Source organism: Solea solea, chromosome 5, assembly GCF_958295425.1.
Source record: "Solea solea chromosome 5, fSolSol10.1, whole genome shotgun sequence".
In the NCBI taxonomy this organism is placed as follows: Eukaryota; Metazoa; Chordata; class Actinopteri; order Pleuronectiformes; family Soleidae; genus Solea; species Solea solea.
Genome location: NC_081138.1, coordinates 25207223 through 25233897, shown reverse-complemented (window position 1 = coordinate 25233897; position 26675 = coordinate 25207223). Strand labels below are relative to the sequence as shown.

Here is a 26675-nt window from a genome sequence, read left to right as displayed (position 1 = left end):
GTAAAATAAACTAACAGTGATATAACATAAATGAACCTACTGAGGTTAAATAAAGGATATGATAAACAAAAGAATACGATCAGTAATGAATGCTATACATAATTGGAATGAAGCTGCTGTAAAAATGATAATAGATGTGATGGTGCACTCGAGGAAAGCTTAGAAAAAGAAACTTCAAATATGGAATATTGACTGTTTTTTAATTGCTTACATTTCAGTTTTATGATGAGTGTGTTGCTGTTGGACCTGGACTCAGACTAGAGCATTGACAACATACAGAAATTTGAAATAGTGACACATAAAGCTTCTCTGTCTTGAGCACTGGTGATTCCAGACAAGAGATTTAGTGACTCTTCTATGCTGTAAGTACAATATTCTATATGTGATGATCATAATGATGACAATCATATGCTGACAGATGCATGCTCGTCCTACAGTAAGCCCATAGTATTATCTTCTAATCCTTACAGCATTGCCGTTCATGTCATTATCAGCTGTTGCATAAGCAATACAGTTTGTGTTTCTATAATGTGTAAAGAAATTATATTTATGGGGCTAAATTCAGAAAGAATACTCAGAGGGAAGCAGAGTTGTTATTAATGGATGTTTAATGTATGGCACACAAATCCCAGTCCGACAAACGTCCACCGGCTTTATCGTGAATGTGTCTCTCTGAGTGTTTTTCTTCTCTTACTTACAATTTTCCTTCTTTTCCCCTCCCCCCACACTCTAACACCCAACATTTTCTGTTCTTCTACAGCATGATCTTCCCCTCTCTCTCTCTCTCTCTCTCTCTCTGTATCTCTCACATACATACCAAAATATCTTGAATTGGTTTTGCGTCTTTGTTGTTTTGAGACCCATCGCTCGAACCCTCCAGGGTTGTCTTTTAGACATTGAGAACTTCGTCTTTTATGAAGCACACGTTCTTCGATTCAAAGAACGCTAAGACGCTTGGGCAACAGATGTGAGGTTTCGTGGGAAACAACTAGTGCTGAATGTCTTCCGCACTCATCTAGTCACACGCATGCTGTTTTGCACAGTCTGTGGTTGATGGATCTGTTTGTCAAAGCAGAGCCTCCTGTTCTCCTTTTCTTTTTTCTGTGCACAAAAAAAATGATCAGAAAGCTCCATCTATGCCTTTTCATATTGTAATAATCCAATGTTGGTTAAGATTAATAAGATTGTGTTTGTAGTCTGAAATTAATTCTCTAGTAAGTATGTAATAAAATACAATGGGTTGCATGTTCTCCCCGTGTGTGCGTGGGTTTTCTCCAGGTTCTCCGGTTTCCTCCCACAGTCCAAAAACATGCCCTATTGGGGATTAGGTCAATAGGACACTCTAATTGTAGGTGTGAATGTGCGAGTGGATGGTTCTTTGTCTCTATGTGTGGCCCTGTGATGGACCGGTGATCTGTCCAGGGTGTACCCCGCCTATCGCCCTATGTCATCTGAGATTGGCACAGCACCCCCCCGGCAACCCTCATGTGGAGGATAATACGGTAGAAGATGGATGGATGGGACATGTTCTTGAGAGCCCAAACAAGTTCTATTGAGATAAACTGATAAACTGCTTGGCACCACTAACCATTTCCATGGCCACAGGAAACCTAGAATATATAAAATAAATGATTAATGTCAGGGAAATGGAGAGGAGAAAAGGTCGCCAAACCTTCTTGAGACAAACAGTATTTGATCTACTTCAAAATCATGTTGATGGTCGATGGGTGAGACGAGAGCCACATTTATTTCCCTGTGTATCTTAATGATAGTCATTGACTCAGGCTGCTAGAATCAACCCCAGCAAGTTGAAGAGTGATGCTGAACTGAAGATTCAATCGTTTGCTACAATGACGACACGTCCACAGCAAATGTTTACTGTAAGTTTCACCCTTTCAATCTCTCTTCATTTCTCTCTCTGTGTGCAGTAAATAAAAAAGTTGCCAGACTCAAGGGTCTAATCAACAAATAACATTTTTCAGACAGCATCTCAGAGATATAACCAGCCCCAGTCCCCTGGCTGCTTCTCTCTCCAAGAACAGTTGGCTTTTGGCCACTGTTCTCCATTTCAGTCAGGCTTTGACACACTTCTTCTGTCTGTGCTGGCAGAACTGGGTCCTACCATGGCAAAGACCTCAATCCTCCATAATGTTTTTTGCTCATTTCAAGTAAAGTGAAAAGACACAAAGAAAAGGCACAGGGCAACCTCTTCAGTGGTGTCCCACAGGGCTTCATGCTGGGCTCCTTCCTTTTTTTGTTTCAGGTCACTTGGAGATGTAATCCTGTGCCATGGAACTCAGGAGGCTGGCTCAATGATTACTGGATGATTGCAACTCCAAACCAGCAATAAGATGTATCTCATGCCAGGACCAAGGCTGTTCTTTCATTAATCACTTCAGCCTTGTATCAGTCCCACTTTGTTCTCTAAAGCCGATGAGAGGGACTGACAGATTAACTGTGACTGTGGCTTGTTCTCACAGTAAGAGGAAGCTCTTTTCAACTATCTGCAAATGAGTGTTTGATGGCATTTCGAGACACAACTTCTGATTTACCTTCACCTCATTTAGATCATCATCTTCATCTCAATGGCTTAAAGTGTATTAAGAGTATTTGCAGGCATTCAGCATATTGGCCTTTTAAGAGCGGGGTGACACAGAGCATCTGACACAAACAGCTCTGAGAGAATAACTGTGAAAAATGTTTTCTTAAAAGGGATGAGGGGAGTGGAACATTGCTCAGGCATTTACCGCACAAAAGAGTGGCTGAAAGAATGAGAGCTGAAGAGAAGAAATGGGTGATGAAGAGTCTTTGTAGTTGCCATGGACACCAAGAAAGCTGAGTGACTATGTGAACATTATTTTTTTTTTGAATGGGTAACACACACACACGCACACGCACAGACACACACACGATGGGCTCTTATTATTATAAGGTTTAGAAGCAGCTTCGAAACAGCATTTGTCGGACAGTGGAGCAACAAGATACATGCACACGCGGCACAGCTCATTAGACACTATGTTCATCTGTATAGAGCGGTGACTACCGGCTTCTTTGTTCTTAGTGCAATAGCACTAAGAACCCATTTATCTGCCATTTTTTTCATCACATTACTGTCTTTCACTTAGTATCCATTGTTCAGTATGTCCTCCTTTAAAATTTGCCAGTAAATTACCTAGAAGCAGTTGTATATTCTTAAAAAAGTATTTCCCAGAGGAAATTCTAGAAACCTGTCTCCACCTTTGACATCCACTTTTGACTCATTTCCCCCCCATTAGCCCTATAAATGCTACGTAGGCCTACGTGCCCCATTACATTACAGGTATTTATTTTTCAGATGTTAGTCCGCAGTTAGGCACAGGTAACCTGCAGCATATGTCACAATTTACCTGGCTGGGGAGGTGGGCGGGCTCGGATGATGTGCTTCTGCATGATGATTGGAGGAACTGCCTGAAAGACGGAACCAGTTTTTAATTGACAGCGTTTTTTGGATTTTGTGAGGGAAGTCTGGAGACAAATAGCTGCTTGTTGTTGTGTGTTATTTGCTAGGTGATATAGCCCATTTTTCTTTGCACATATGCACTGTAAATAAAAACTATTAGAGCATTTCAGTTTTACATAATTATCGCGTTTTGTTTGCAGACTTTATGTAAAAATGTATGTATAAATAACTGGACCTGAATTGCGCTTCCCCTGTTTCAAAGACCAGCAGACCGCCACTGAATTACAAGGCTTGTCAATCACTGAAATGAATGCTAATCTCAGGTGGAATTGACTGCTGCTTTCCGAAAGGCTTAATGAAGAGAATGACAGCGAAACAACCCTCTTAGATCTATTGACATTGATCGTCCCAGGAGAAATTGATGGAGCTCTTCATTATAATTATAATGCCCTGAGTTCTCAAGAAAAGAGTATAGACACTAAATTAAAAAATAAATGAACAAAAAAGAAACAGCTTTTCAGAACGTGTTCCTAATTCCTAATTAACTTTATTGAATCGAAAGCCAAATCAGCCGTGCAGATGAGCTGCAGCTGTTCTGGCAGAACCACAGAGATCACAAACAGATACATAAATAAATGTTTAAGATTCAGCTGCAGGGTGACACTGGCCTCTTCCTTTTTAAATTCTCACTGCTTCCATGAGTTAATTAAAACTATACAACATGAATGTGCAGTGAGTGATATCTCGCCTGCTCCATGATATCAACTAATTCCACACAGCAGGGTTGGAGAAAAAAAAAGAAAAAAAAAAGCATGCCATGCCATGCTTTGCTCTGATTGGTCACGTGCGTGGTCACGTAAAACCCGCACTATAGTGTCTTACAGCAGAGGAGTGATCGGTGCTCGCTACAGGTTGTGTTCCTGTCAGTCCTGTCCTTTACTCTTATACAAAAATAAACATATATACAAATGTTGGTTTAACTTCTTTTGAGCGTGTTGCGTCTCATATGGAAATTTAAAGACACTGGAAGTCAACGGAGCGCCAGCTGGATGATCTGACGCGCGGGCACATTTCAGCACATTGGACAGCGCACACGCACGCACACGCACGCACGCACGGCGCCGCAGTGGCGAAGCGTGGATTCAACCGGTGGCTTTTAACAGCAGCAGCAGCAGCGAGTGGACCCTTTTTTCCCAACCCGCAAGCGAGGAAGACTGCGTGATTTGTGGATAACTTGAGCGAGTGTTGCTTTTTTTTCTTCCCCCACCTCCGTTTTTCCAACACTGAGAGCGTCTCCAGCGTGAGTGTAGGCGTGTCCGTGGATGTGGATGAGTGGTTAACTGTGCTGAGCCGCGTGGAGTATATACTGTACATATATATATATATATATATATATATATATATATATATATAGGTGAGAATCCAGCGGGTGCGGTGGTGCCTATAAGAGACCCTCCATTTCTAAGGATGCTGGTGGGAAATGCCTGGAGACAGAGATGACGAGATTTGTCAAAAGGCACTTGAACTGCTGTCAGATCTTTGCTCGAAGGGGGAAGTGCAGAACGAAAACTGCCTGGATTTTATCTACTATTTCCGAGACCTCGCCCGGCCACGCTACACGGACTCAGGTGAGGCATCATTTGCTGCGTGTCTGATTGGTCTGAGGTGACTGAGACTTTTTTTTTTTCCCCATGCGAGCATTCTGCAGCTCAACCTCTAAAAAGGTGCTCCATAATACTGACAACTTGATGATTATTCGGTAGTGAAATGCACTTGCTGTAGGGGTTTTTAATTATATATGAGCAGATTCACCCCTGTGAGTGCAGGTTAAATGTGTGATATTAGTGGAAATCATTATTAAAAACTGAGCATAGTGTTCACAGTGACAGTGTGGAAAAATGATGTAAAAAAAATTTGATTGCACATGGACTCACCGGTCATGGCACACTTACTGTACCCTACTTCTTTTCATGTTGACCCCAAATTTAATTCCCTCATGTTGCTATTAACTCTGTCCTTCATACTTAAAACATAACATCCCTGTTCTAGACTTTTTTTTATTGCATTTGTCTGCAGGCAAAAAAGTCCACACTGAACATGTGTGAGAGCAGAGGGAGATCATTTGAGGGATCGACATTTTTCATTTTACTCCACTTCCATGCATTTGTTTCATTATTAATAATCAGTATTCACCACATGAAAGCCCATTTTTTTTGACTTCCCCACTCCCCCCATGCTTAATCTGGCAGTTCTCATGTGGCTCCCTCATTCATCATACACACTGTTCCTGTCTTGTCTTTTTCATTACACTTTGTCAATTTCAGCAGTGGAATTGCAGGTAGTGAGAGGTTGACTGTTAGGATGGCTCGCCTTTCAGGTTTAATCTTTTTTTTTACTTTCGTAGGCTCCTGCTCATACAGGCTGATAGCTATAATGGGTAGTGTGAAATGAATAATGTAAAACTGAGAGAGTGTATAAGAGAGAGTGGGTCCAACACTTTGTAACCAATAATTCAAGATGGGCTCGGTGGGATTCAGTGTCTCTTTATGTTATTTGTTGAAGTCCTCTTCACATCTGAATAGCCAGCAATAAATATAGTTTTCTGGTGTCATATGAATAAGGTTGCAATAACAGAACACACTGCACCTATTACACGTCTGTCTTCTCCTCAAAACACACAGAACACGCACTGAGTGCAGCCGAGAGGAGCTGAGAGCTCTGGGAGGATCATATCTGAATGACCTGCAACGAAACATTAAACATTTCATTCATTTCACAATAAATGGAACTGGTATAGGCAGGTCAGTTATTGAAATGTATGCCAGGCTACACTGTGTTTTTATGAGACAACCTTTTTAGTCATAGCTATAAGGGTGTAAAGAGGATTTCAACAAATAAGAAGCCAATTATGGGCTATAGCTTTAAGGATTAAGTATTTAAAGATTTATTTTTAGGCGTCCTAGACATAAAACATAAAGTTGACATACACTGTTAGTCCATAAATAAACTGGTGTTGGAACCATTTGTTACCATCTTGCAAAATATCATCATGTCACCAGACTAAAGATAATTGCTTAATTTACATTATGTAATAGGAACACAGTGTAATTATGAACCCTAAGAATGCAGTGTATCCTTCAAAGGGAACAGATGGATATTGTTGGAACTATTTATTAGTGCTATTAATAAGCACTGGATGAAAAGATCAATACTATGCCCATGTCATGTCTGTGCATATGAAGAACCGTGGTCAGAGTTTCTCAAATCTGCGCTTGATCTGGAAAAACCACACATGACAAGACAACAAGACCCCAGGAAGTCACTGTTCCTCGTCAGGTGCCGTTGTCTTTATGACACATTGGCACCTATTTCCAAGTTGTGGCAGTCATCAACGTTTTTTCTTTTTTCTGAAAACTCCAGGCATCTCAACCTGATGTTTCATGATAGTAACGGATGAATGGAACAACCTGAAAGGAAAACATGACACATGACAGTCCAACACTTAAAAGTGCTTTACAAAACCCCTTAACATATTAAATAAATGTTATTTTGCAGCAGTTGAAGTCATCAGATGCATAATGGGCTTTAGAGATGCTGGTATGTGTCTCTTGGAAAGTTGGAGGTCTCAGTCTGTGGTGTATACCTCTTGACTTTTTTTAATTAGATAACTTTACTTATTGATGGTTCATGATGTTAATAACGGAAGTCTTATTTAAGATGTGCATAATATATGTGTTTCCAATTTAATGTGCACAGCATTTAATCCTGTTTCTGAAAACTGCATAACAGGAAAAATGCTCTCAGGGAAAAAAAATATGCAAATGCTGTGTTGATTTAAGGGCACGTATGGTAAGTTTATATTAAAAAAATTCCAATTGTTGCATAAATACAGTTTCCACTCACTTAGAGTTAGGATGGATAACAACATCCCAGTAGGTAGATGTTCCATATATTTGCCTGCTCAGCATTTTCATGCCTCCTACACTATAGCACCTCTGAAGGTCCTGTGCTCTAAATTTGGTCCAGCCTCCCTGCAGTGATGGCACTCTGAGAATCCTTCCAGATGTCTATAGATTCCTCTCCTCCAGGCTGCACTCAGGCCTCCTGCCAAGTTCGGTGTGGGCTTAGAGTCCTCAGATGGCGATGTCCCTCAATTTCTCCACATAATTCTCCCGAAATCACACATACTGTGGTATTCGCAGAATCTCAGAGCACAGAAAGGACAGTTTGTCTGAGTTACTGGGCACGCTCTTATGGCAGCACCCACGCACAAAGCACCAGCTTAGTATCAGGCAGAACTGTCGGATTTGTAGGATAGGTTAACTTACCTCTAAAGCATAAAAGGAAAAAATGTTAAAATGATCTATTGTTAATTTAAATGTGGTTGATAAAATGTCCAAGTATTCTTTTGGGAAGGAATGATACGGTAAGATGACGAGATGTGATTCAGTTCTTGGTGATTCATGCTTTCATAAGATTCTCTGTCATGTTTGAATTCATTTTTTTTCTCTCTCTCTCTTGGTGAGTAACCTCGTGTCTGTCACATCGATTGAGTGAAGCATCACCAAAGACTCACAACAGAAACACAACTCATATCCCCACAGTTGTTTTACACCATTTAAAACAATGAAAAACCACCACAAAATCCAGGATCCAAATCCAGGATCCTCCGTTAAAACTATAACCGGATGGGTACGGTCTTACAACAGGATGACATACTTTCAAAAACAATAACCAGTGACACGTACAGCTACAACATTGATAATATTAATTAATAATTACAAGAACACTGGGAAACGCCATCCACAAACCCTCCATTGAATGCAATAATGAAAACTATATGAAAGAAAAGGATTGAACGCAGTTATGAGGAATTAATTATCATCAATTCAGAGAAATGTTCTTCATATACTGAACGACACTTAATTACATACGAAAACTATGAACACTGCACCGAGAATAAGACATTAAACAATTTCACACAATACATTTGAAGTAAAGATCAATGTATTATTGCTCCCAATTACTGTCTCAGTTACAAAAATAATGGCTACTGCTACTGAACCTGGTCAAAGTACTGGCTGAGTCACTGTGCCTTGTAGTCGTCTATTATCCATGATGATGATTATGATAAATTGGGGTTAATCACTTTCTTCTCTATCTGCTGTAAAATCTTGTCACTTTATTTTTCAAAATCATCAGTTGCAAACTCAACAACACAGCAGCTGGATGGAAGTTAATTAGCCCAGTATTAGACACAGACGCTGGCAGTGCAACAAACATGAATTAGGCGGTTCAGTTATCAGTGATGCCGAAGTCATTGCTGGTCATGTTTTTCTATAAATAAAACAGGATAATCTTCACCTACAATGTCTGGCCTCCCACTTTCTCGAGCCACCTTCTCCTATAACAGTTGTTGCTGGGCAACAGTTTCCCCCTTATTAACATTATGGCGAAACCATATGCAAATGCCTCAAAGTAGTTTTTTTATTTGGCGTCGTAAAAAAGGTAAAAACATTTTCGTTAAAAAGGACAATAATGTGATCACAGCTCTGCCGCTTTCCTTCTCCATAAAAATGCTCTTTAGACGAGGCTAATGTGATTTTGCAAATTACAGGGCTATAGAACAAAATTGCAATTTAAGTAGAGTGAACATTTTTCACTAATGCAATGCAAATGCAAGGGTTGAGCCTAACCTCAACATTTCGCATCAACTTAAGACAGGACCAGTAATTCTCACTATATGTCATCATTATTATAGGCTAATTATTATATTTTGAGGTAAACAGGGAGAAACCTGGACCTCTACTTTGACAAGAGCATGACCAAACAAATCAAAAGAGAGGGAGACTAACACATCCTTCGACTTGTAAAAGTTTACAAAGCTATTATTGCATTGAGTCATAGATTGAACCTCACCGTGTTTCTCTGATTTATCCTTCAAAAACAGCCGCCTACTGAAGTGATTCACGAGCTCCTGATGACTGTTGCACCACACCCCTCCTCACTTTCCACGGAGACGCTGGTGTAAACAAATGCACCACAGGCGTTGTGTTTGGAAACCATAAACTCCGTCCTCGAGAGACTCAGGCCCGTGCTGCTCTTGTAAAACTTTTATACTCCCGTTGCTGCTGCTTCTGCTCTTTCCCAAGAAGTGCAACAACATAAATTCCATTTATGCGTAAAGTCATATTGAATTTTTTTTTTTTTTTACTGGGAAAACGTCTGGTTGAAAGGGTTTAACTGTGCAGAAGGTTGTGATGTTTTTATAAGGGTTAAATTATGACACCTTCTGGTATGTGAGTTGTATCACGACTAGTTAAGCAGAAGACATAGAGCAAAGGTGTAGAAATAGAGTTTAATAGCACGGAAAAAATCACGTTGTACTGTAGTTTTTTTGTGACTTTATGTGCTTTACACAGTTTCTCGTCAAATGTGAGGACTTTAAAAGGTCACATTATTTCTGCCCTGTGTCTGCTGTGTGCTTATGGCTACGATACCATTGTCTGCTGGTTTCTGACTTTCATCGTGGATGCTTATTAGCTTATAAGTTCTATTGTGCTTATTTATTTTCACATTAAAGCAGCACCATGTCATTTTTGCTGGATGTGTGGTTGCTGGAGTGAAGTGACGTGACCATAAGAGCAAAAAGCATTGTTCCTGACCTTGCTGGGCCTGTCTGGCTGTGTGAGTCATTGATAATCATTAAGCTGGCATAATTCTATATTTGATAAGACTTCTTATCCTATTGATTGTATTCCTCATCCTGTCTGTAGCCCTGATATCTAATCATTTCCTGCGGACTGCATGGTATGAGTCATTGTTTTAAACTTGAGCACAACCTGCCCATATTTCATGACCACAGCGAGACATACACCACTGAAACCTTTGAGACCTTAGCCAGGAGTTAGCGACAGAGTCCTGTAAAAAAAATGACAGAGAAAGTGTTGTTAAAACTGCGCAGGTCCACCACAAACAACGACTTTCACTGTTTTGGGGTGTTGTTTTTCTTCATTTGTGTTAGTTTGTCCAGATTTACCAAAAGCAGCATTAAGTTATTCACTCCTTGCAGTATTTGTACTCACTTATTATAATAAAAATCCACAGCGCCAGAAGTGAGCTTTCAGATGCAGAGTGGGAATAAAATTGGCACCGTCTTCCCTCACCCATGCGAATTATTTAAAAATGTATGGTATAAAAAAAGTGCATAGTTCTGCTTTAATACAGTTACAATCACTGTATGTCATATTTAATGCTTTGAAGCTGCTCTTTAATTATTTGAAATAATACTGTTACAAAGCATGTTGCACAGTGAATGTGAACCAGAATGTAATTGCATTTCTTTAAACAAAACTGCTCTTCTTCTGCTGCTGCTGCTGCTGTTCATAGCAAAGCCAAAATGTGCAGCATGTGGCACACTCCACTTGGGGGATGATTATAAAGGCACCACAGGATAACTGAATTAATGTAGTTAATCTTAATTAAACTTGCCAGGGACTCTTTGAACAACAGAAGAAGAGAAGATCACACGGAAAGCTAAATTATGTTTATAATGTCAGCGTAACGCACAGATGCATTGTTTGTCTGAACACATATCGTGATGATTAAACAACATTAAAACACATCACATACTTCTGTGCGATTAATTATATAAAGAGGTTTTTTTATTTAATTTCCTAATGATGGTAAGGTTAAATCAGAAAATAATATAAGCTGAAAACTTTGCTGTCTCTCCTTTATCACGTCTGCAGATATATCTGTGAGTCTTCTGTCACTGGTCGTGACCGCCTGTGGCTTAGCCTTGTTTGGCGTCTCTCTCTTTGTCTCCTGGAAGCTGTGCTGGATTCCATGGAGGGAAGGCGGACTCTCACCGACCACCAAGGAGGCCCATGCACACCTCAACCCCACCATGAGCCCCCTATCTTCACAGTCCATACCCAGAAAGCCAGTTTACACAGCTGTGGACCCCCCGATGCACGACCACCGTGAATCCTCACACTGCTCCATCGCCAGAGAGCCCACTCCTGTGGCATCGGTCGTGTCAGTGGAGGCTCCTGTGACTCCTGTATCGCCACCACCTGTGGTCATGGCCACACCTGAGGCAGCTATGAAGATCAGTCACACATCTCCAGACATCCCACTGGATGCCCAGTGTAAAAGTCAGGAAAACGGGGTTCACACGAACCCTCGTATGCAGCGCCAGACCACAGAACCACCACCATCTGGTTGCGCAATGTCTGAAATTAGGTCAGTATCAGATTTTTTTTTTGTTATTTCTTTTCTTTAGGCTGACATTGCAAACTCATAACATGGCTTTCCTAATTTGCTCCAAACAAAGTGCAATATTAATTGCTGTGTGGAATGATTAGTACTCGTTTGCTGTCAACAATAGTGCTAGACCAAAGTAACAATAGGATTTTTTTCTGTAATTACTATTCAAAAATGATTCAAATCTATTTTTTCCCCATACTCTGCATGTCTACATGTGTATGTCTCTGCAATAAGTTTGACAGTATGGTTATGGCATATTTAGAGGGAAGCAACAAACACAGTAGAGACAAACATCCATTCACTTTCACAGTAGAGTTACCAATTAACTTCATGTACAATGTTTCTTCATTTCATGACAGGTTTATGGTCTCAATCGCCATAGTTTCAGGTGTTTTTGTAAATGATGTTCCAGTTTAGAGTAAAATAGATGATAAAACACAACATAGATGCTGTGTGATTGACAGCTTGTGCCTGAACGCAGGTTTAGATGGACATAGAGTGGATGAGCTCTCAGTCAAGCCCATCCAATATGGATTCTTCTTCAAGGTGGCACTGGCCAAAAGAATAAGCTTGAGGCTTCAAAGTAGGAGTTTACAAACTAGTGGGTGATGTCATGTGGGTGAAAACAAACAAATCTGTGAATGAACTTTAGTTTCCTGCAGAAACAAACATGATACCAGCCTGCCAGTCTATACATTCATACAGCCACAACTCCCTGCATTAGCATAACATCTTGGGGCACAAGATTATCTAAACTGTTATTGCTTCATGATGATGTGTCTTGTTGATTTCCTCTGCCCGCAGACGAGGGTCGATTCGTAGACATATGAACCTGTCCAACCCGGACTTCAATGTGGCCCAGTTCCAAAGGCAGGACTCCCTCACTGGAATGGGGCTGGGCCTCGGCCGTCTCAAACCTGAGCTCTACAAACAGCGCTCCCTTGAGGGAGACGAAGTAAACCGCAGGGGCGGAGGCTGTGGACGCCTCTGCCTCATCCTCAAATATGACTGCGATCTGGAGCAGCTAATAGTTAAGATCCACAAAGCCGAGGACCTCCCAGCTAAGGACTTCTCAGGTTCCTCTGACCCTTATGTTAAGATCTATCTGCTGCCTGATCGAATGACCAAGCACCAGACCAAGGTGCACCGCAAGACACTGAACCCCGTGTTCGATGAGGTCTTCCTGTTTCCCGTGGCGTACTCTGAGCTTCCGACGCGCAAGCTGCACTTCAGCGTCTATGACTTTGACCGTTTTTCACGCCACGACATTATTGGCCAAGTAGTTGTGGACAACTTCTTCGATCTGGCAGATTTCCCCAGGGAGACAAAACTCTGCAGGGAAATCCAGTATGTCTCAACGGTGAGTTATCGCTTCTGTTCAAATTTGTAAACGCACATGTACAAGCTGGACTCATGTCTTTGTTTGAGGAGAAAAAAATCTGACAATGAGTCGACATATATTAATGTAGATAATGGCTGATAGGTTAAATATTATAGTGAGTGTGTTTAGAACCACCAGACAGTCACCAGCCTGTTTGTAGTGGTATCATTTTCAACCTACATCAACATTTGACATATCAGAGCAGATCAGAGATGTGTCCTCTTTCATCCAGATTTGGTCTCATTTGTCACATCACTCAATGTTTCGGTAAATCATGTGGAAGCACAGAGAGTGCTGATGGAAACTCCCGTGAACTGCCACGTGAAAGTTGGCTTTTACAATCAATATCTGGTCAAAAATAGAGATGAGAAATAGAGATAGCTTTGCACTATTCAGTATAAGAAAAATCAGGCCATACCTAACTCAACAGCCTACCCAGCTTTAAGTAAAAGCTTTGGTCATCTCGCACCTGAACTACTGCAACGCCCTGCTAACAGGTCTCACGACCTGTGCTGTGAAACAAACGCTACAGCTGGTCCAGAAAAGGGCACATGTCATCCTCTGTTCATTGAGCACCACTGTCGTCTGGCAGTGCCAACACCTATCCAGACTCTTTTCGAGTCTCGGTCCACGCTGGTGGAATGACCTACCGAGCGCTACCAGAACAGGGGCTTACCTTACCCCCTCCCCTGCACTCTTTATCTCCTTTTGCACTTGGATCCACTTCTGCACTCTCACCCTCTGCCAGTCCACTGTTCCTATCTAGTGGAGTTCTTTCCAAGACGTCTTCTACTGTATGTAGCTTATTCCTCTTTTGTAATTCGCTGTGGATAAAAGTGTCTGCTAAATGCTTAAATGTAAATGATGGCAGTTTTAAATGAGACAGATCCCTCACTGTAAAGCACATACACCTATAATCAATCTCTGTCTCTACTGAAGCCTTGTGAAGGTTGTGATGAGGAAAATTTGTCAACAGGCCTTGTAAATTTTAACTGTAATGGGCTTTGGTTTATAAGACGTGGTCTATCTGGGGATTGAAAAGCGTGTATTTGCCCCTTCTCCTGGGGGTTGGTTTCCATAGCAACAAATAACTCAGCAGGTGGGAGTGATACTGCGCAATTATTATTCAATTGCACCAAATTTGACTCAAGAACAGAGTTTCTGTTGATCCCTAGTAGAATCTTCTTCAACAATCATCAGTTTAGTAGTACATCAAATTTGACGACAGAGGTATTTTATTAAGTCTGACAGATTTGCTGCAGCTGATGCCAGATCCACATTAGAGTTCCTTCATTTCAGCAGAGTATCACATGAAAAAAAAAAGAAAAGTTAAAACTCATTGAGCCGTCAGCTCTGAGCAAACACGAGAAATATAAGTTGGCGGTTAAGGTTAACAGTTCTCCTCGTTTTGATCACTTTCTGCTTTTAGATTGAGAGTGTAGAAGCAGTGTGTGTAGTAGTATTATAAGTATTCTCTCCTACAAACCCATACGTGCACTCTTAAAATATGATTTAAATTATTTGCTTTATTGCTTTTTTATTCTTCTTTTTTAAAAAAAAAAAAAATTTAAATGTGCCTTGTAGATGGTACATGGTGTAAGAAAACAACAACAAAAAAACACGTTTTAGACCTTGGGATGACTGTTATTGTGAAAAACAGTTTACGTACACATTTCAGGCCCTTGCCTTAGTTCAAGGACAGGGTGACATTTTCACTAAAGTTTCTAAAGTCAACCTTTGTTCATTTACATATGTAAATGAAACCTGTCACTTTCAGACCCCATATGTCAACAGAATGTAAAGCCCAGGATGCCTTATTATTGAATCTTTCTCTGTGTGTGTGTGTGTGAGAGAGAGAGAGAGAGAGAGAGAGAGAGAGAGAGTTAGAGAGAGAATGTGTGACTTGAATATGAAGGTGATACTTTTTTATGAACTCATCAATGCCAACCCAGCTTCTTTTATTTTCTGTCCACATGGGTTAGCGCTCATCATACTCAAGTTCTGTTAGCTGAAAGGCATCTGGCAAATATGCATGCTGGAAAACACGCGTATTTATTTGCACATGCGTCCAGTGAGTGCTTTCTTTGACAGCAGCAATCTCACAAAGACGCGAGAGCTTAAGCAGGTGTAATGTGCAGCTGATCCGGCTCCTCGTGGCAAGCTTAAGTGGCATTAATGAGACTCCTTCGCTATTGATTACTGACAATTTATATCATCCCGGGGAGGTCAGTGAAGCTTGAGCAATGAGGCTAATACACTTATATGCTGGGTACATGTCCATAGCTCTTGTAATATGATAACATTTTACTCATCAGAGTCATGGTGCAAAGGGCTACAGAAAAAAGAAATTCAGTTTTTTTTGTGATGGTGGAGCATCAAAACTCTATTTGCACGATGTTGTGTTTGTAAATTTGCTGTAGCCATTTCAGTGTAATGATCTTTGCAACTAAGTGATCCGACATTGTTTGCTTTACTTATCCACCTGCCAATGCAGGATAAACAAAACCACTACAGTCATGTATTGCACCTGTTTCAGCTTGAAATTGAAACCTTGGAAATTGCTAACATCTTGTTCTCCATCTGCCTCTCACATAACAGAGCTGCATAATTCAATCTCCATATTCATTTTCATTGCCATTGAAGCGCTCATCGACAATAACTGCTCATTTGTGCATTACATTGATGTATAAGGCTTGTTCTACTGCCAGTCTTGCTTTATGAGAGCACATAAGGCATCTCCTGAACAATGCCATATTTATTATTTGTGAGGGTGGATAGTTTGCCTGAGGTCAAACTCAAGTCTCTGCGTAATTCTGAGGGGAACGCTCCTAATGAATGTGGAAAAAAATATATATCTGTGGAAGCCAAGCAGGAGGAGGCAGCTGCAGCCACAGGTAACAAACAGTGGTAGATGTATGACAAGAATCAAAGGGATAAATGAGTGGTTTGTCAGGCCTCCAGTAATGAAGAAGCAGGAAGCCAAAACAAAAGAAACAGTCTATCTTTTGGGACACTTTGCAATGCCAGAAATGTATCAGGAATAGCAGCGTCTGCCAGCATTGGTATTGTTGTTTTTTGAAGATGATTCAGTGCACGTTAATGAATTCCATGTCTGTGTTTCTTTAACTCTATTAATAATTTGCATAATCGGACTAGGCCACACGGGTTGGTGTAGTGGTTAGCACTCTTGCCTTTGCAGCAAGAAGACCCAGGTGTGTGAACTGGTCGAAACAAGGGCCTTTCTGAGTTTGCATGTTCTTTCCAGGTGTGCGTGGGTTTTCTCCGGGTCCTCCAGTTTCCTTCCATCAGTCGATTTGAGGATTTGCAAATGTGATAGTGAATGGTTGTTTGTGTCTATGTGGCCCTGTGATGGACTGGCGACCTGTAAAATGTGTACCCTGCCTTTTGCCCTATGTCAGCTGGAATTGGCACCAGTGCCACCTGCGACTCTCAAGAGACTAATGGGGTAGAAAGTTTACTGCTCAGTGATGACTCTCTTGTGAAGCTAAATGATGTCCGTCCATACATCTATACATCCATCAGTAACAGTATATTGCTGATTATTTGAGGGGTGTGGGGGCTACGAGCCAATCCCTGCTGACATTAGATAACGGCAGGGTACACCTGTGCCACCAGACTGGCAAAAATAACCATTAACACTCACATTCACCCATTTTGGCAATTAAGAGTCACCCAAAATCTAACCTGAATCTGTGTGGACCATCAGAAATCCATTAACACACAGGGAGAAGGTGCAAAATCCACATTCCCTGTGTTGGGTGTGAATATGGCCTTCTTGCTGTGAGGTAATTTTACCTCTGCCACAGCTGTGCATCTCGCCCTTGTTTCTTGAGGAATATAGAAACTGATTGTTGCAGGTATCAACCTGCCAGCGCCTTATTTACTCCATAAGGCCACACACACACACACAATATTCTGGAGACCATTAAACAGCTTTCTCCTCATGTCCTTTAAAAATACCCTTCTGCCTCTCTGTCTGTCTGCCTCGGTCTTTCTCTTGATCTTTTTTCCACACATACACAATGTATAGTCTTGCTTCACACAGCTATTTTTGCAACCTGTCAGTGGTGAAAGCAAAGGAAAGTTGGACTTAGAAGACTATTAAGTACATATTCATATAGCTCTATAGTCATCCCATAGAGTAGCTTCTTGGTCAAACTTGTCAATTTACACAGGAGATAAACAGATGCAGGCTACGCAAGAATTATTTCGTATTAAATATATTCATTTGAATTACTGTGTGAATGTTTTGCTGATGGACACTTTTGCTGCCTTGTGATACAGTGTGGAACTGAGGGAACTGGCAAAGGCATCCACATTCAGACTTAAAGCTCAGCTCAGCTCAAATGTAATTAGAATTTAAATGTGGCTGGGAAAGGACAAGGAAAAAACAGACCAACTATTCCATCCATCCATTGTCTACCACTTCATCCTCCACATGAGGATCATGGGTCACTGCAGCCAAGCCCAGCTCAGTCTGACACAGAACAAAAGGTGGGGTTCACCCTGGACCGGTCGCCAGTCCATCCCAGGGCCAATGGATGGAACAAAATGTAATTTTTCTGATAAAGACATGACATACCTTCATTAATTATAGACTGAAAAAGTAGCATACTGTACTACTGTATAGTATCATATGTATAATGGTACCAATGGGTGCTATGTAATTAGGGGAGCACCAGAGTGCTCAGCCTGTCCTTGAGCCAGGGATGGATTGCCTCTCAGAGGCTTCAGTCTCTAATGAGTGCTCAGGAGTAAATCATATCAACTCCACACCAAGCCAATAAATTAAAAGACACGTAAATGGTCATAGGTCAGTGCTGAAATAACGTTCAATTGACCTGTTAACTTCCCAAACGACGCAGTTTGGGGAAATGTGTGGCCACATTCTTTATCATGCATGTTTCTTCAGGACACGTTAGAGACCTCCTTATGTGACGTCCTCTGACATGATGCAGTGCTCTTATCAGCACCCATGTCCATCTGGACCTGTGTGTTTGCCCTGTAATAGGCTGGAAACTTGTCTAGGTTGTACCTTGCCTCTTGCTCAATATTGGCTGGGATTGGCTCCAGCTCCTCCTGTGGGTCACAGGACTCAACCACTGCTTAAAAGGTTATGCAGTAGACCACAAGATAATGGACGGATGGATTTTAAGTGCTGACAATGGTAAAGACTTTCACCAAAATCATTCCAACAGTGTTTATTTAATTCTGTACATATTTGCTGGACATCTGAATTGTCCAGCTACACATTCTAAATAGGATTTGTCTGTTTACAATAACATAATAGCTGACTCTTGGCCTACATTTGCAGAGAATGAAATAAATTGGGACGTGGTGAGGCCAATAAACTGACAGAAAGTTGAAGGAAATATATAAATATTGACAAAAAGGTATTGATATTTTTGTGTAAAGCCGTCCACATTATTGACTATAAATCCATGTTACCCAGTTAGAATAGAATAGAGTGTGACAGGCGGCAATTGGGATCAGAGATCTAGAGTGCTCCATTCCCACTGTTGCTTCAGACTATTAGGCTCACAAACACACACACACACACATGTTGGTACTTCATTGGTACTTGTGCACATCATGCATTCCCTAGACCTTACCCTAACCTTAACCATCACAACCAAATGCCTAACCCTAACCCATTTATAATATTAACCCTAAAACCAAGCCTTAACCACCAAAAAGCCATTTTAAGGGGTGAAAGAATGTGAGGACCCAAAATGTCCCCGCACTCCCTGTGGTTTAGAAGTGTTTTGGTCCTCACAAAGGTACCCAGACAAGAACACACACACGTTGCACAAACACTTGTTCTCAGACGTTTGCACACACGTACATAAGTGAGCTAATCAGCTTGGAAATTCAGTGCAGAGGGCGAGCGTTTTGTAACAAATACAGCAGAGCCCCTTTGTCCCGATGACGGCAAATATTAATTTACTTAATGATAGTCAAATAATATCTGAGCATTAAGTCATGATTGCTTGTGGGACTGGCCATATGTTGTTTCATTGCCACATTTGGCTCGTTTCTCCTCTTGCAGTAAGAAGCAGATTGTCGAGTGATGAAAGGGAGTGGATTGTTTTTATGGTTTTGTGAATGCCAATGGCAACACAGACACAAGCCACACAGCGAATTACTATTATATGGCTTGTTTTTTAAATGCACTTTTAATGCTCTCTATAGGATACACACACAAGTCAATCGTGACCTATCAGATATCGGACTTGACAGATAATAAATGCCATTTATTTGCCCTAAAGGAATTCTGCAGCATATGACACACAACACCAATCTCTTTTTATCCACCTGTATCTCCATTGTGCACAAAGACCGTGAAGCATGTAAAGCACTCGGCTTCCCTCTGTGATGTGAGATGCATTTAAGAGTGTTGTCAGTTCATTTTTCATGCAAATTGAAACACCTTATTTACAATGGCTTTGTTGAATACTTGACGTTGACTGTGTTGAAGTATCTTTTCTATCGCTTGGCATCTTCAAATCTACCTCTCGTGTGCGTTCTCCCACACGCACAAAGGCAGACTTGTAGCTCACAGATTAAAAGACGAGTCAAGTCACAGAAGAGAAGACATTCATGCCGACAATGGGCTGAAAAACAAGAAGAAAGACTGTAAATGAGGGCAGGACAGTGATTCTAAATATCCGTCACCCTGACATATCATTAGATCAGCACGAGATTCTACTGTAGGAGTTGTTGATACCACCAGACACCAGTGTGTGTTTATCTGGTTCTCACTTTTTTAGTGTGCCTATTTTAGGAGCAAGTGATAAGTGAGCTTCAGCCTCTCTGCAGCCGAACAGAAGTTTCCACGTTGGGTGAAATGTGCAAGGCTTTTATTAGAGCCGTGTGAGAGAAAAGAGTGAGACACATATTTCAATTCTCAAACCAAAATGTCAGATGGTCGTGACATTATTCGTTGCACCAGAAACTAGAAATAATGGTATTATTGTCTGCCAGTCTTTAGCACGGTGCTAGCAGCTGTGTTCGCTTGATTATGCTAAAATGACAGTGCCAGTTTTCTTGAAACTTGGGAGTTCACATTCATAATTCATGATGTTCAAATCTCTTATAGATGTAAACCTTTGTTAAAACATGTGGTAAATTACTATATTTTGAGAGCTATCGCTAATGTTGGGTGTTAGCCTGTGACCTTTGACTTTTAGTCTCAGGACTCTGACAATAAATCCAGGAGAAACTTTTCAATTATCCAATAACACTTTTCAAAACGAGGCTTGCAAGGTTAGTTTGTTTTTAAGGCGGTAATAAATGCCTCCCTCAGCACATTGAGGTGATTGATGAGGACGTGTAGGGCAAAGTTCCAGGTTGCTTATTTATTTCTTAATGCCTAAGTTCACGAGTCATGAGTGACTCTGAAGCAGCAATCTATATCCAGTAATATACCATGCATATAAAGTTAATGACAGATTAAATGTGTTTTCTGTTGTCTTTCAGGATAACGTTGACCTGGGGGATCTGATGTTTTCACTCTGTTACCTGCCCACTGCCGGCAGATTAACTATTACCATGATAAAGGCTCGTAATCTCAAGGCCATGGATATCACCGGTGCATCTGGTAATTAGAATCTGATAATGCCTACGACTAACTGCAGGGTCTTGGTGTTATCCTGAATGGAAAAATATGTCTTCCCACTCTGTTTTTTCTCTCTCACTTTTATAGATCCGTACGTGAAGGTTTCATTAATGTGCGACGGTCGCAGGCTGAAGAAGAGGAAGACGTCGACGAAGAGAAACACTTTGAATCCAGTCTATAATGAGGCGATTGTCTTTGATGTCCCTACAGAAAATATTGAGCAGATTAGCCTTTTGATTGCAGTGATGGACTATGACCGGTGAGAAACATTACTTTTCTAAATCATACAGTGACTTAGATCTAATTGTTATAAATAAGGGTCTCACGATTCTCCAAATCCTCAATCTGATTTGATTTTCAGGTCACAATTCAATTCTCAATCTTCTTTTCTCTTTTTTAATGCAGATGGGTTTGCCATTGAGTCTAGGATCATTGATTTTATGTCACGATAACTCATTAAAATCTTTTAAATTCTCATTTCGATTGTCTACATGGTGCCATGACTGATATGTCTGTAACAATAACCAGCTAATTTTAAGTTTTTCACTACCAAATAAGGTTGCAACACACCTGTAGCGCCAGTTATCGCTTTAGTACAAGTTGAATTTTAAGGAAGTTCCGCTCCATATGAAGACAGAAAATTTGCCGTTTAGCTTACACACTGGGGTTTTCTTGGGGGGGTTCGAGTTCAGTCGATGTCTCGCCCAAATCAGCAGTTGCCGTGGTTACTATTAGTTGGCAGCAGCTTCAGGTTAGCAAGAGGAGGTAGCGTGTAGTCATGCTACAATGGCTACAACAGCAACACTGTGTCACAGTGGGGGCGTGTCAATATTCGATTACGATTGAGAACGTGACACCCCTGTTTATAAAGCATTATTGCATTTTGGTATGTTGGCTGTTGGTGATCTCCCTCTCTGTCCCTGTCTGTCTCTCTCTCTCTCTCCTCTGCACCTACAGCGTAGGCCATAATGAGGTAATTGGAGTGTGTCGAGTTGGTAACGACGCTGACAGCCTCGGTCGAAACCACTGGGGTGAAATGCTCACATATCCCCGAAAACCAGTCGCCCACTGGCATCCTCTTGTTGAGGTGAGGTTACAGTGATGTGTGTGTGTGTGACATGTGCCAATCTGCCACCATTTTTAAAACCACCTGCCAAGACTGTGTGTGTCGAAATCCTTCCACCAGAATGTGGTGTTTTGACATTTGGTATTTTTTGGTTGAGACACCAAAATATAACGTCAAATAAACAGTAAAAAACATTCCCGAGTATAGAATGTATTTACACACAAGGTCATGAATGTGAACGTGGTTGCCCTTCTCTATTTCTGTGTATTGTTCTGTCTGCAGTGAGGTGGAGGCTTCAGGGATCATTCTCGATGTTTCATCTTAGATCTAGGGAATTTGAAGGCAAAGTCATCACCTTGAGCTCTTTGTTGTGTTTCTCAATTCCTTACAGGGCGCACGATCTCGCTGAAAGCATCCATTACCCTGAGGGTAATCACTATGAGGCCTAGATAAACTATAGAGCTGATATATGAGGCGCGGGAGTCATGCCGGAAAGTTAAAGGAGGGTTTGATTTGTGAACCTGATAATGTCTTCATTGTGTGTATTTCTGTGGAAAAATACAGAGACAGTGAAAAGGAGAGCTTTGTTTTGCGTTTTGAGGGGTATTTAAGTATGAAGTGCTATGAAATCTTCATTGCCGTCTCAAGATACCACTTAAATTATTTATTTCCACTTAAAAGTTGTGCTCTCTTTGCGAGTCCTTCATCCTCTGGCTGCTTCCCCAAACTGTGAAGTGTTTAAAATGTAGATCTGTTTACATCGTTTTTTTTTTTTTACGCCAACTAAGCCACTTTATCTGCAAAGGCTTTTATCCTTTTGTGTGCAGTCGGCAAACGTAACAGTCGACGGTGATGCATTTTGATTCCAGTAAAATTGAGAGAATACATAAATAAACGGAACTCAAAAGTGAAAGTCGGAAGACGCTCACAGTTTGCTTCGCTGCCCAATTCCTAACTCTGTAGGTGGCTGGAAGTTCCCGAGATGAAAGCTGTGATTAGATTGAAAATAGCTCAGGTTTTGCATTTATACTCGTACATAAAGACGGGGATGTCAAAGGGACACCACCACACTCACACACCCGAAACACATGATAACAAGCCTCAAATTGAACGAAGCCTTTTTCTACTGACAAACTGGATGTTGTTTATATTGTATTGACAACCGACACCGACATTTTCTGCTGCTGCTAATTAAAGTAATTCATTCAATGTAACAGAATCTCACTGATGATTGCCTTGGCGTCACTTTTTTTTTTGGCTACGTGGAGCATTCTTGTGTTTTATGATTCATTTATTCACTTGGCAGCAAGCTAATGGCATGGGTCCTTGTCATGGGGGGATGATGTCGTTGCGGTAGAAGTGCATATCATGTAATTTACAATTATTTTATCGGTGTGAATTAAGATTAAGATTTTTTTTTTTCACGCATGTAAAAAATCTTTAATGTTGTACATGTTGTGTTTTTTCCCTGCAGTACCAGGGGACCGCAGGAAGCCAGGGAGGATCCTGTAACTCTCTGAAGACACCTCCGTCTCCATAGCCTTGATTAACAATTCACTGAAGAGCCCGAATCACAACCTGAAGCCGTGGCTGCTCCTTTTTGGACAGCAGTGGTGCAGAGTGCTGCACACATACAGTCCTTTAAGAGAAGAACACCGGCGTCCATAAACTACTGTGGGGAGAGAGAGAGAGAGAGAGAGAGAGAGACAGAACTGTCTTGAGCTCCAGTCGAGTGAATCATTTTTGCATGTTGTTTTGAATGACCGAAAAAGATGGATGTTTTCATTTCTATGTTCAATAAGAAAAACAACAGGCACGTGCAGGCATTTTAGGTCTGGGCTACTCCTGGGTTTATACAGTGGTGACTGTTCTTTTCTTTTTTTTTTTTAACAAAGTCTTGTTACTTGTTTCAATAAGGTGAGTCTGTATTTGCACACTGTACTTAACAACCAGTTGAACTGCCACACTGTTTCTCTTTTAACCTTAAATTTGGTCGGTGAATTGGTGCATGAGGTCATGGTTCGATGGGATATTGTTCGTGTCTGCTTCGGGAAACAAACGTGTCGTTCTGTCAGTTGATGTGCAGTGATGGTCGGTTTTGAGACAAAGTATCTGTAAGTTACAATAATGTTCAATGTTTTCAAATAAAGTTTATTCATTAAGAAAAAAACCACCAACATCCCTCGTTGATATTCGACTGTTTTTTCGAAGGGACAATCCAATTTATGGTGCAATTTTCTCTGTCTTGGTAGCTTCTCTTAGTCGTACACACAGTAGACAACTACAATATCTATAAAACAATAAGCTGTGGAAATCAAAAGAAAGGAATATATATGTATAAACACTTATTCTGTAGCATATTAGTTATATTGAGTTTACTGTATCAAAAAAATCCAGTGGACTCTAAATCTGGCTAATTGTGTAAACAGATTATGAATTTTCCAATTTGGCAAAGTCTATAAACTACTTTTTAAGCTGTAAACGAAGCAAAGCAAAAACAACGACACACATACTTGCAGCGCTTCCCCATGACATGAGAAACCAATTTATTTAGACTATGCACTGTATTCACTGCCATTTTATGCAAATGTAATTTGGTGAGTCGTCGTCCCTTCAAAGATCCACGGATGAGGAAACTGTGTGCCGGATCATGTTTCGCACATTTGACGCACGTTAAATTTGACGTTGTATATTTTTGCATCCATTCGTCTGACTGTATCGCTGGATGATGAGGAAACTATTCACGTGGATCATCATCATGATTGTGTTTTAATATTCTGCCTCTAACTGCAATAAAAAGCCTTTCATCGATTAATACGTGTACCTACATGCTGTTTTTGGAAGTGTATTCATTTTGTAACAGGATATTTAAACATGCAATTAGTATGCAATGCAGTTAGTATTATACTTAAAACGGCAGAACAGAATAAGATTTGAAATACTGTAAGACGGTTTTGTAAGCCAAACAAATATTGTCAATATTACCAAAGTTTGAAGTCCTTCACAAATGAGAAGTCATAGGAAATTAAATCAGTGATTACGTCGATGTGAGGTTATAAACACACGACGGAGCCACACCACTGATTTGTGTACAAAGGGCTAGAGAAAGTCAGTCTGGAGGCCAAATATTTGGGTTGAGCATGTTACAAGTGATAGAGGAGGAGGAGACAGAAACCCAATACTGAGGAATCAAGGCATGGACGGAGCGAGAAGAGTACACACATGCCTGGTTAGTTCACACATCTTTTCTAGGTTAAGGTAAAATAAACTCCTAACTCCTAAACTATTTGACATCCCCACACAGTCTATTACACAAGACAAAAAAAGAAACAAAATCAGTTTGACCTCTGAATGGCTTCATCTGTCACTCACACATCAGTTCACTCATCCAGGATTTCATTAGGACTCCTTTTTATGGATGGTTTGACGTCGTCATGAATAATGCAGACCTCCTTCATGTTAGGTGCCAAGGGTGTCGTCCATGAAGAGCATTTAAAAACATAGCCTTTAGTTACTGGTACTGGTTAATATCTATCTATGACCTTGTCCACTTACTCTATACGCCTGATTAGAACTCACTCTGTGTGTAGATTATGCTGGAATATCGTCTAAAAGAGAGAGAAAATAGGCCGTGGGTGTGGGTTGTCATTGCACAGACAGAGGTGTGTGGGCAGCTTGTTAAAGTCCTGTTAGTGGGTGCTGTATGACACATTTCTGGTAGGCTATACTTCTGTGATCCAGCCAGATTTGGTGGTAACAAGGAATGGGCGGGGGAGGGGGGGGGGGACAGACTTGTCACAAATCCTCTAACTTGGTGATATAATTATGTGTGAGGCATTTAGCCAAAGTGTACGATAACTGAAAGCTCAACGCAGCTTATGATGTGCAAGAAATACTGAATTAAACGTACGTGGACTTGCGCTATTCTGGCTGCCGGTGTTTAAAACCTGCTTGTAAACCTTGTGCTGCATTGGAACGATATTACTGCTGATACATAACTCCAGTTCTGTGAAGCAATCTAAACGGGCTTAATGGTCTTAGCCACTAATCTCTGCGTGTCGACGCAATGAATAGTCACAAGTGTGCGATCACCAAATTGCACAGTCACTTCAAAAATGCCACTTCTCATTCCACAAAAGAGAAACGTTAAGTAGTTCATTATTGTTATGTGTTTTTTTAAAAAAGAGCAAAAATATGTCACAATTTGAATTCCCAGAAATGTAGCATGTAGGAGATGATTGAGCAGGCAGCTGTAGAAGGTAAACTCTTTTTAATTATGTGATCAACTATTAACTGCGAATAACACGTGCAATAGAGCGTACATGTGATGTGTGCTTGGGTGCTCTAATTACCTCCTTCTTTTACATATTTATGGTGTTGACTGTCTCGTTATCCACACACGGTTTAGCTTTTCATTGCTGTGTTACTTGTGTGCATGTCTAATTATGCAAGTGTCTACTTCCTTCGTGAACTGAAAGACTGTGGACAGATAAGATAATTAGAGTAACTTTGGTTCACATCAGACCGACTCTGTGAGAGACAATGTGTCCAGCTTATTCTGTCAACGTGCAGCTGGCTAAAGACCACAATTGTCTAAATTATAACATAAAATTGTGCCCATATTGTTCAATACGGTTGGCCCCTCAGGCTGCACACTTCAGGATCCTGCCTGCACGTACTGTAGAATTTACTGCAGAGCACATGTGCTAAAATGTGCTGCCTTGCCATAGTGACCAAGTTGGTAGATGGAGGTTCGACTTCAGCCAAATGTTAAAAAATGCAGCCAAGAGGAGTGCATCGCTATCATTTGGAGGCAGACTGTGTGCAGTAGTGGTTGCAGTGTGGACCAGCAGTATCACGGCCCTGCCAACACACAAGC

At 40.9% G+C, this 26675-nt stretch overlaps 1 protein-coding gene across 1 annotated transcript; it reads left to right on the top strand.

Annotated features, from left to right (window-relative positions):
- The first annotated feature begins 4828 nt into the window (after positions 1-4828).
- syt9a (synaptotagmin IXa) lies at positions 4829-24611 on the top strand. The gene is made up of 7 exons (XM_058628565.1): positions 4829-5067; positions 11191-11686; positions 12515-13070; positions 20592-20712; positions 20818-20989; positions 21688-21817; positions 23271-24611. The coding sequence occupies exons 1-7, from the start codon at positions 4920-4922 to the stop codon at positions 23334-23336; spliced, it is 1689 nt and encodes a 562-aa protein (XP_058484548.1). The 5' UTR covers positions 4829-4919; the 3' UTR covers positions 23337-24611.
- The last annotated feature ends 2064 nt before the right edge of the window (positions 24612-26675 follow it).

Bases quoted from the DNA above. Each gene is read 5' to 3' on its own strand.
- syt9a (XM_058628565.1), top strand. From the start codon at position 4,920: ATGCCTGGAGACAGAGATGACGAGATTTGTCAAAAGGCACTTGAACTG. The intron at 5,068-11,190 runs GTGAGGCATCAT...TCACGTCTGCAG, and splicing joins GCCACGCTACACGGACTCAG to ATATATCTGTGAGTCTTCTG. The intron at 20,990-21,687 runs GTGAGAAACATT...CTGCACCTACAG, and splicing joins GCAGTGATGGACTATGACCG to CGTAGGCCATAATGAGGTAA.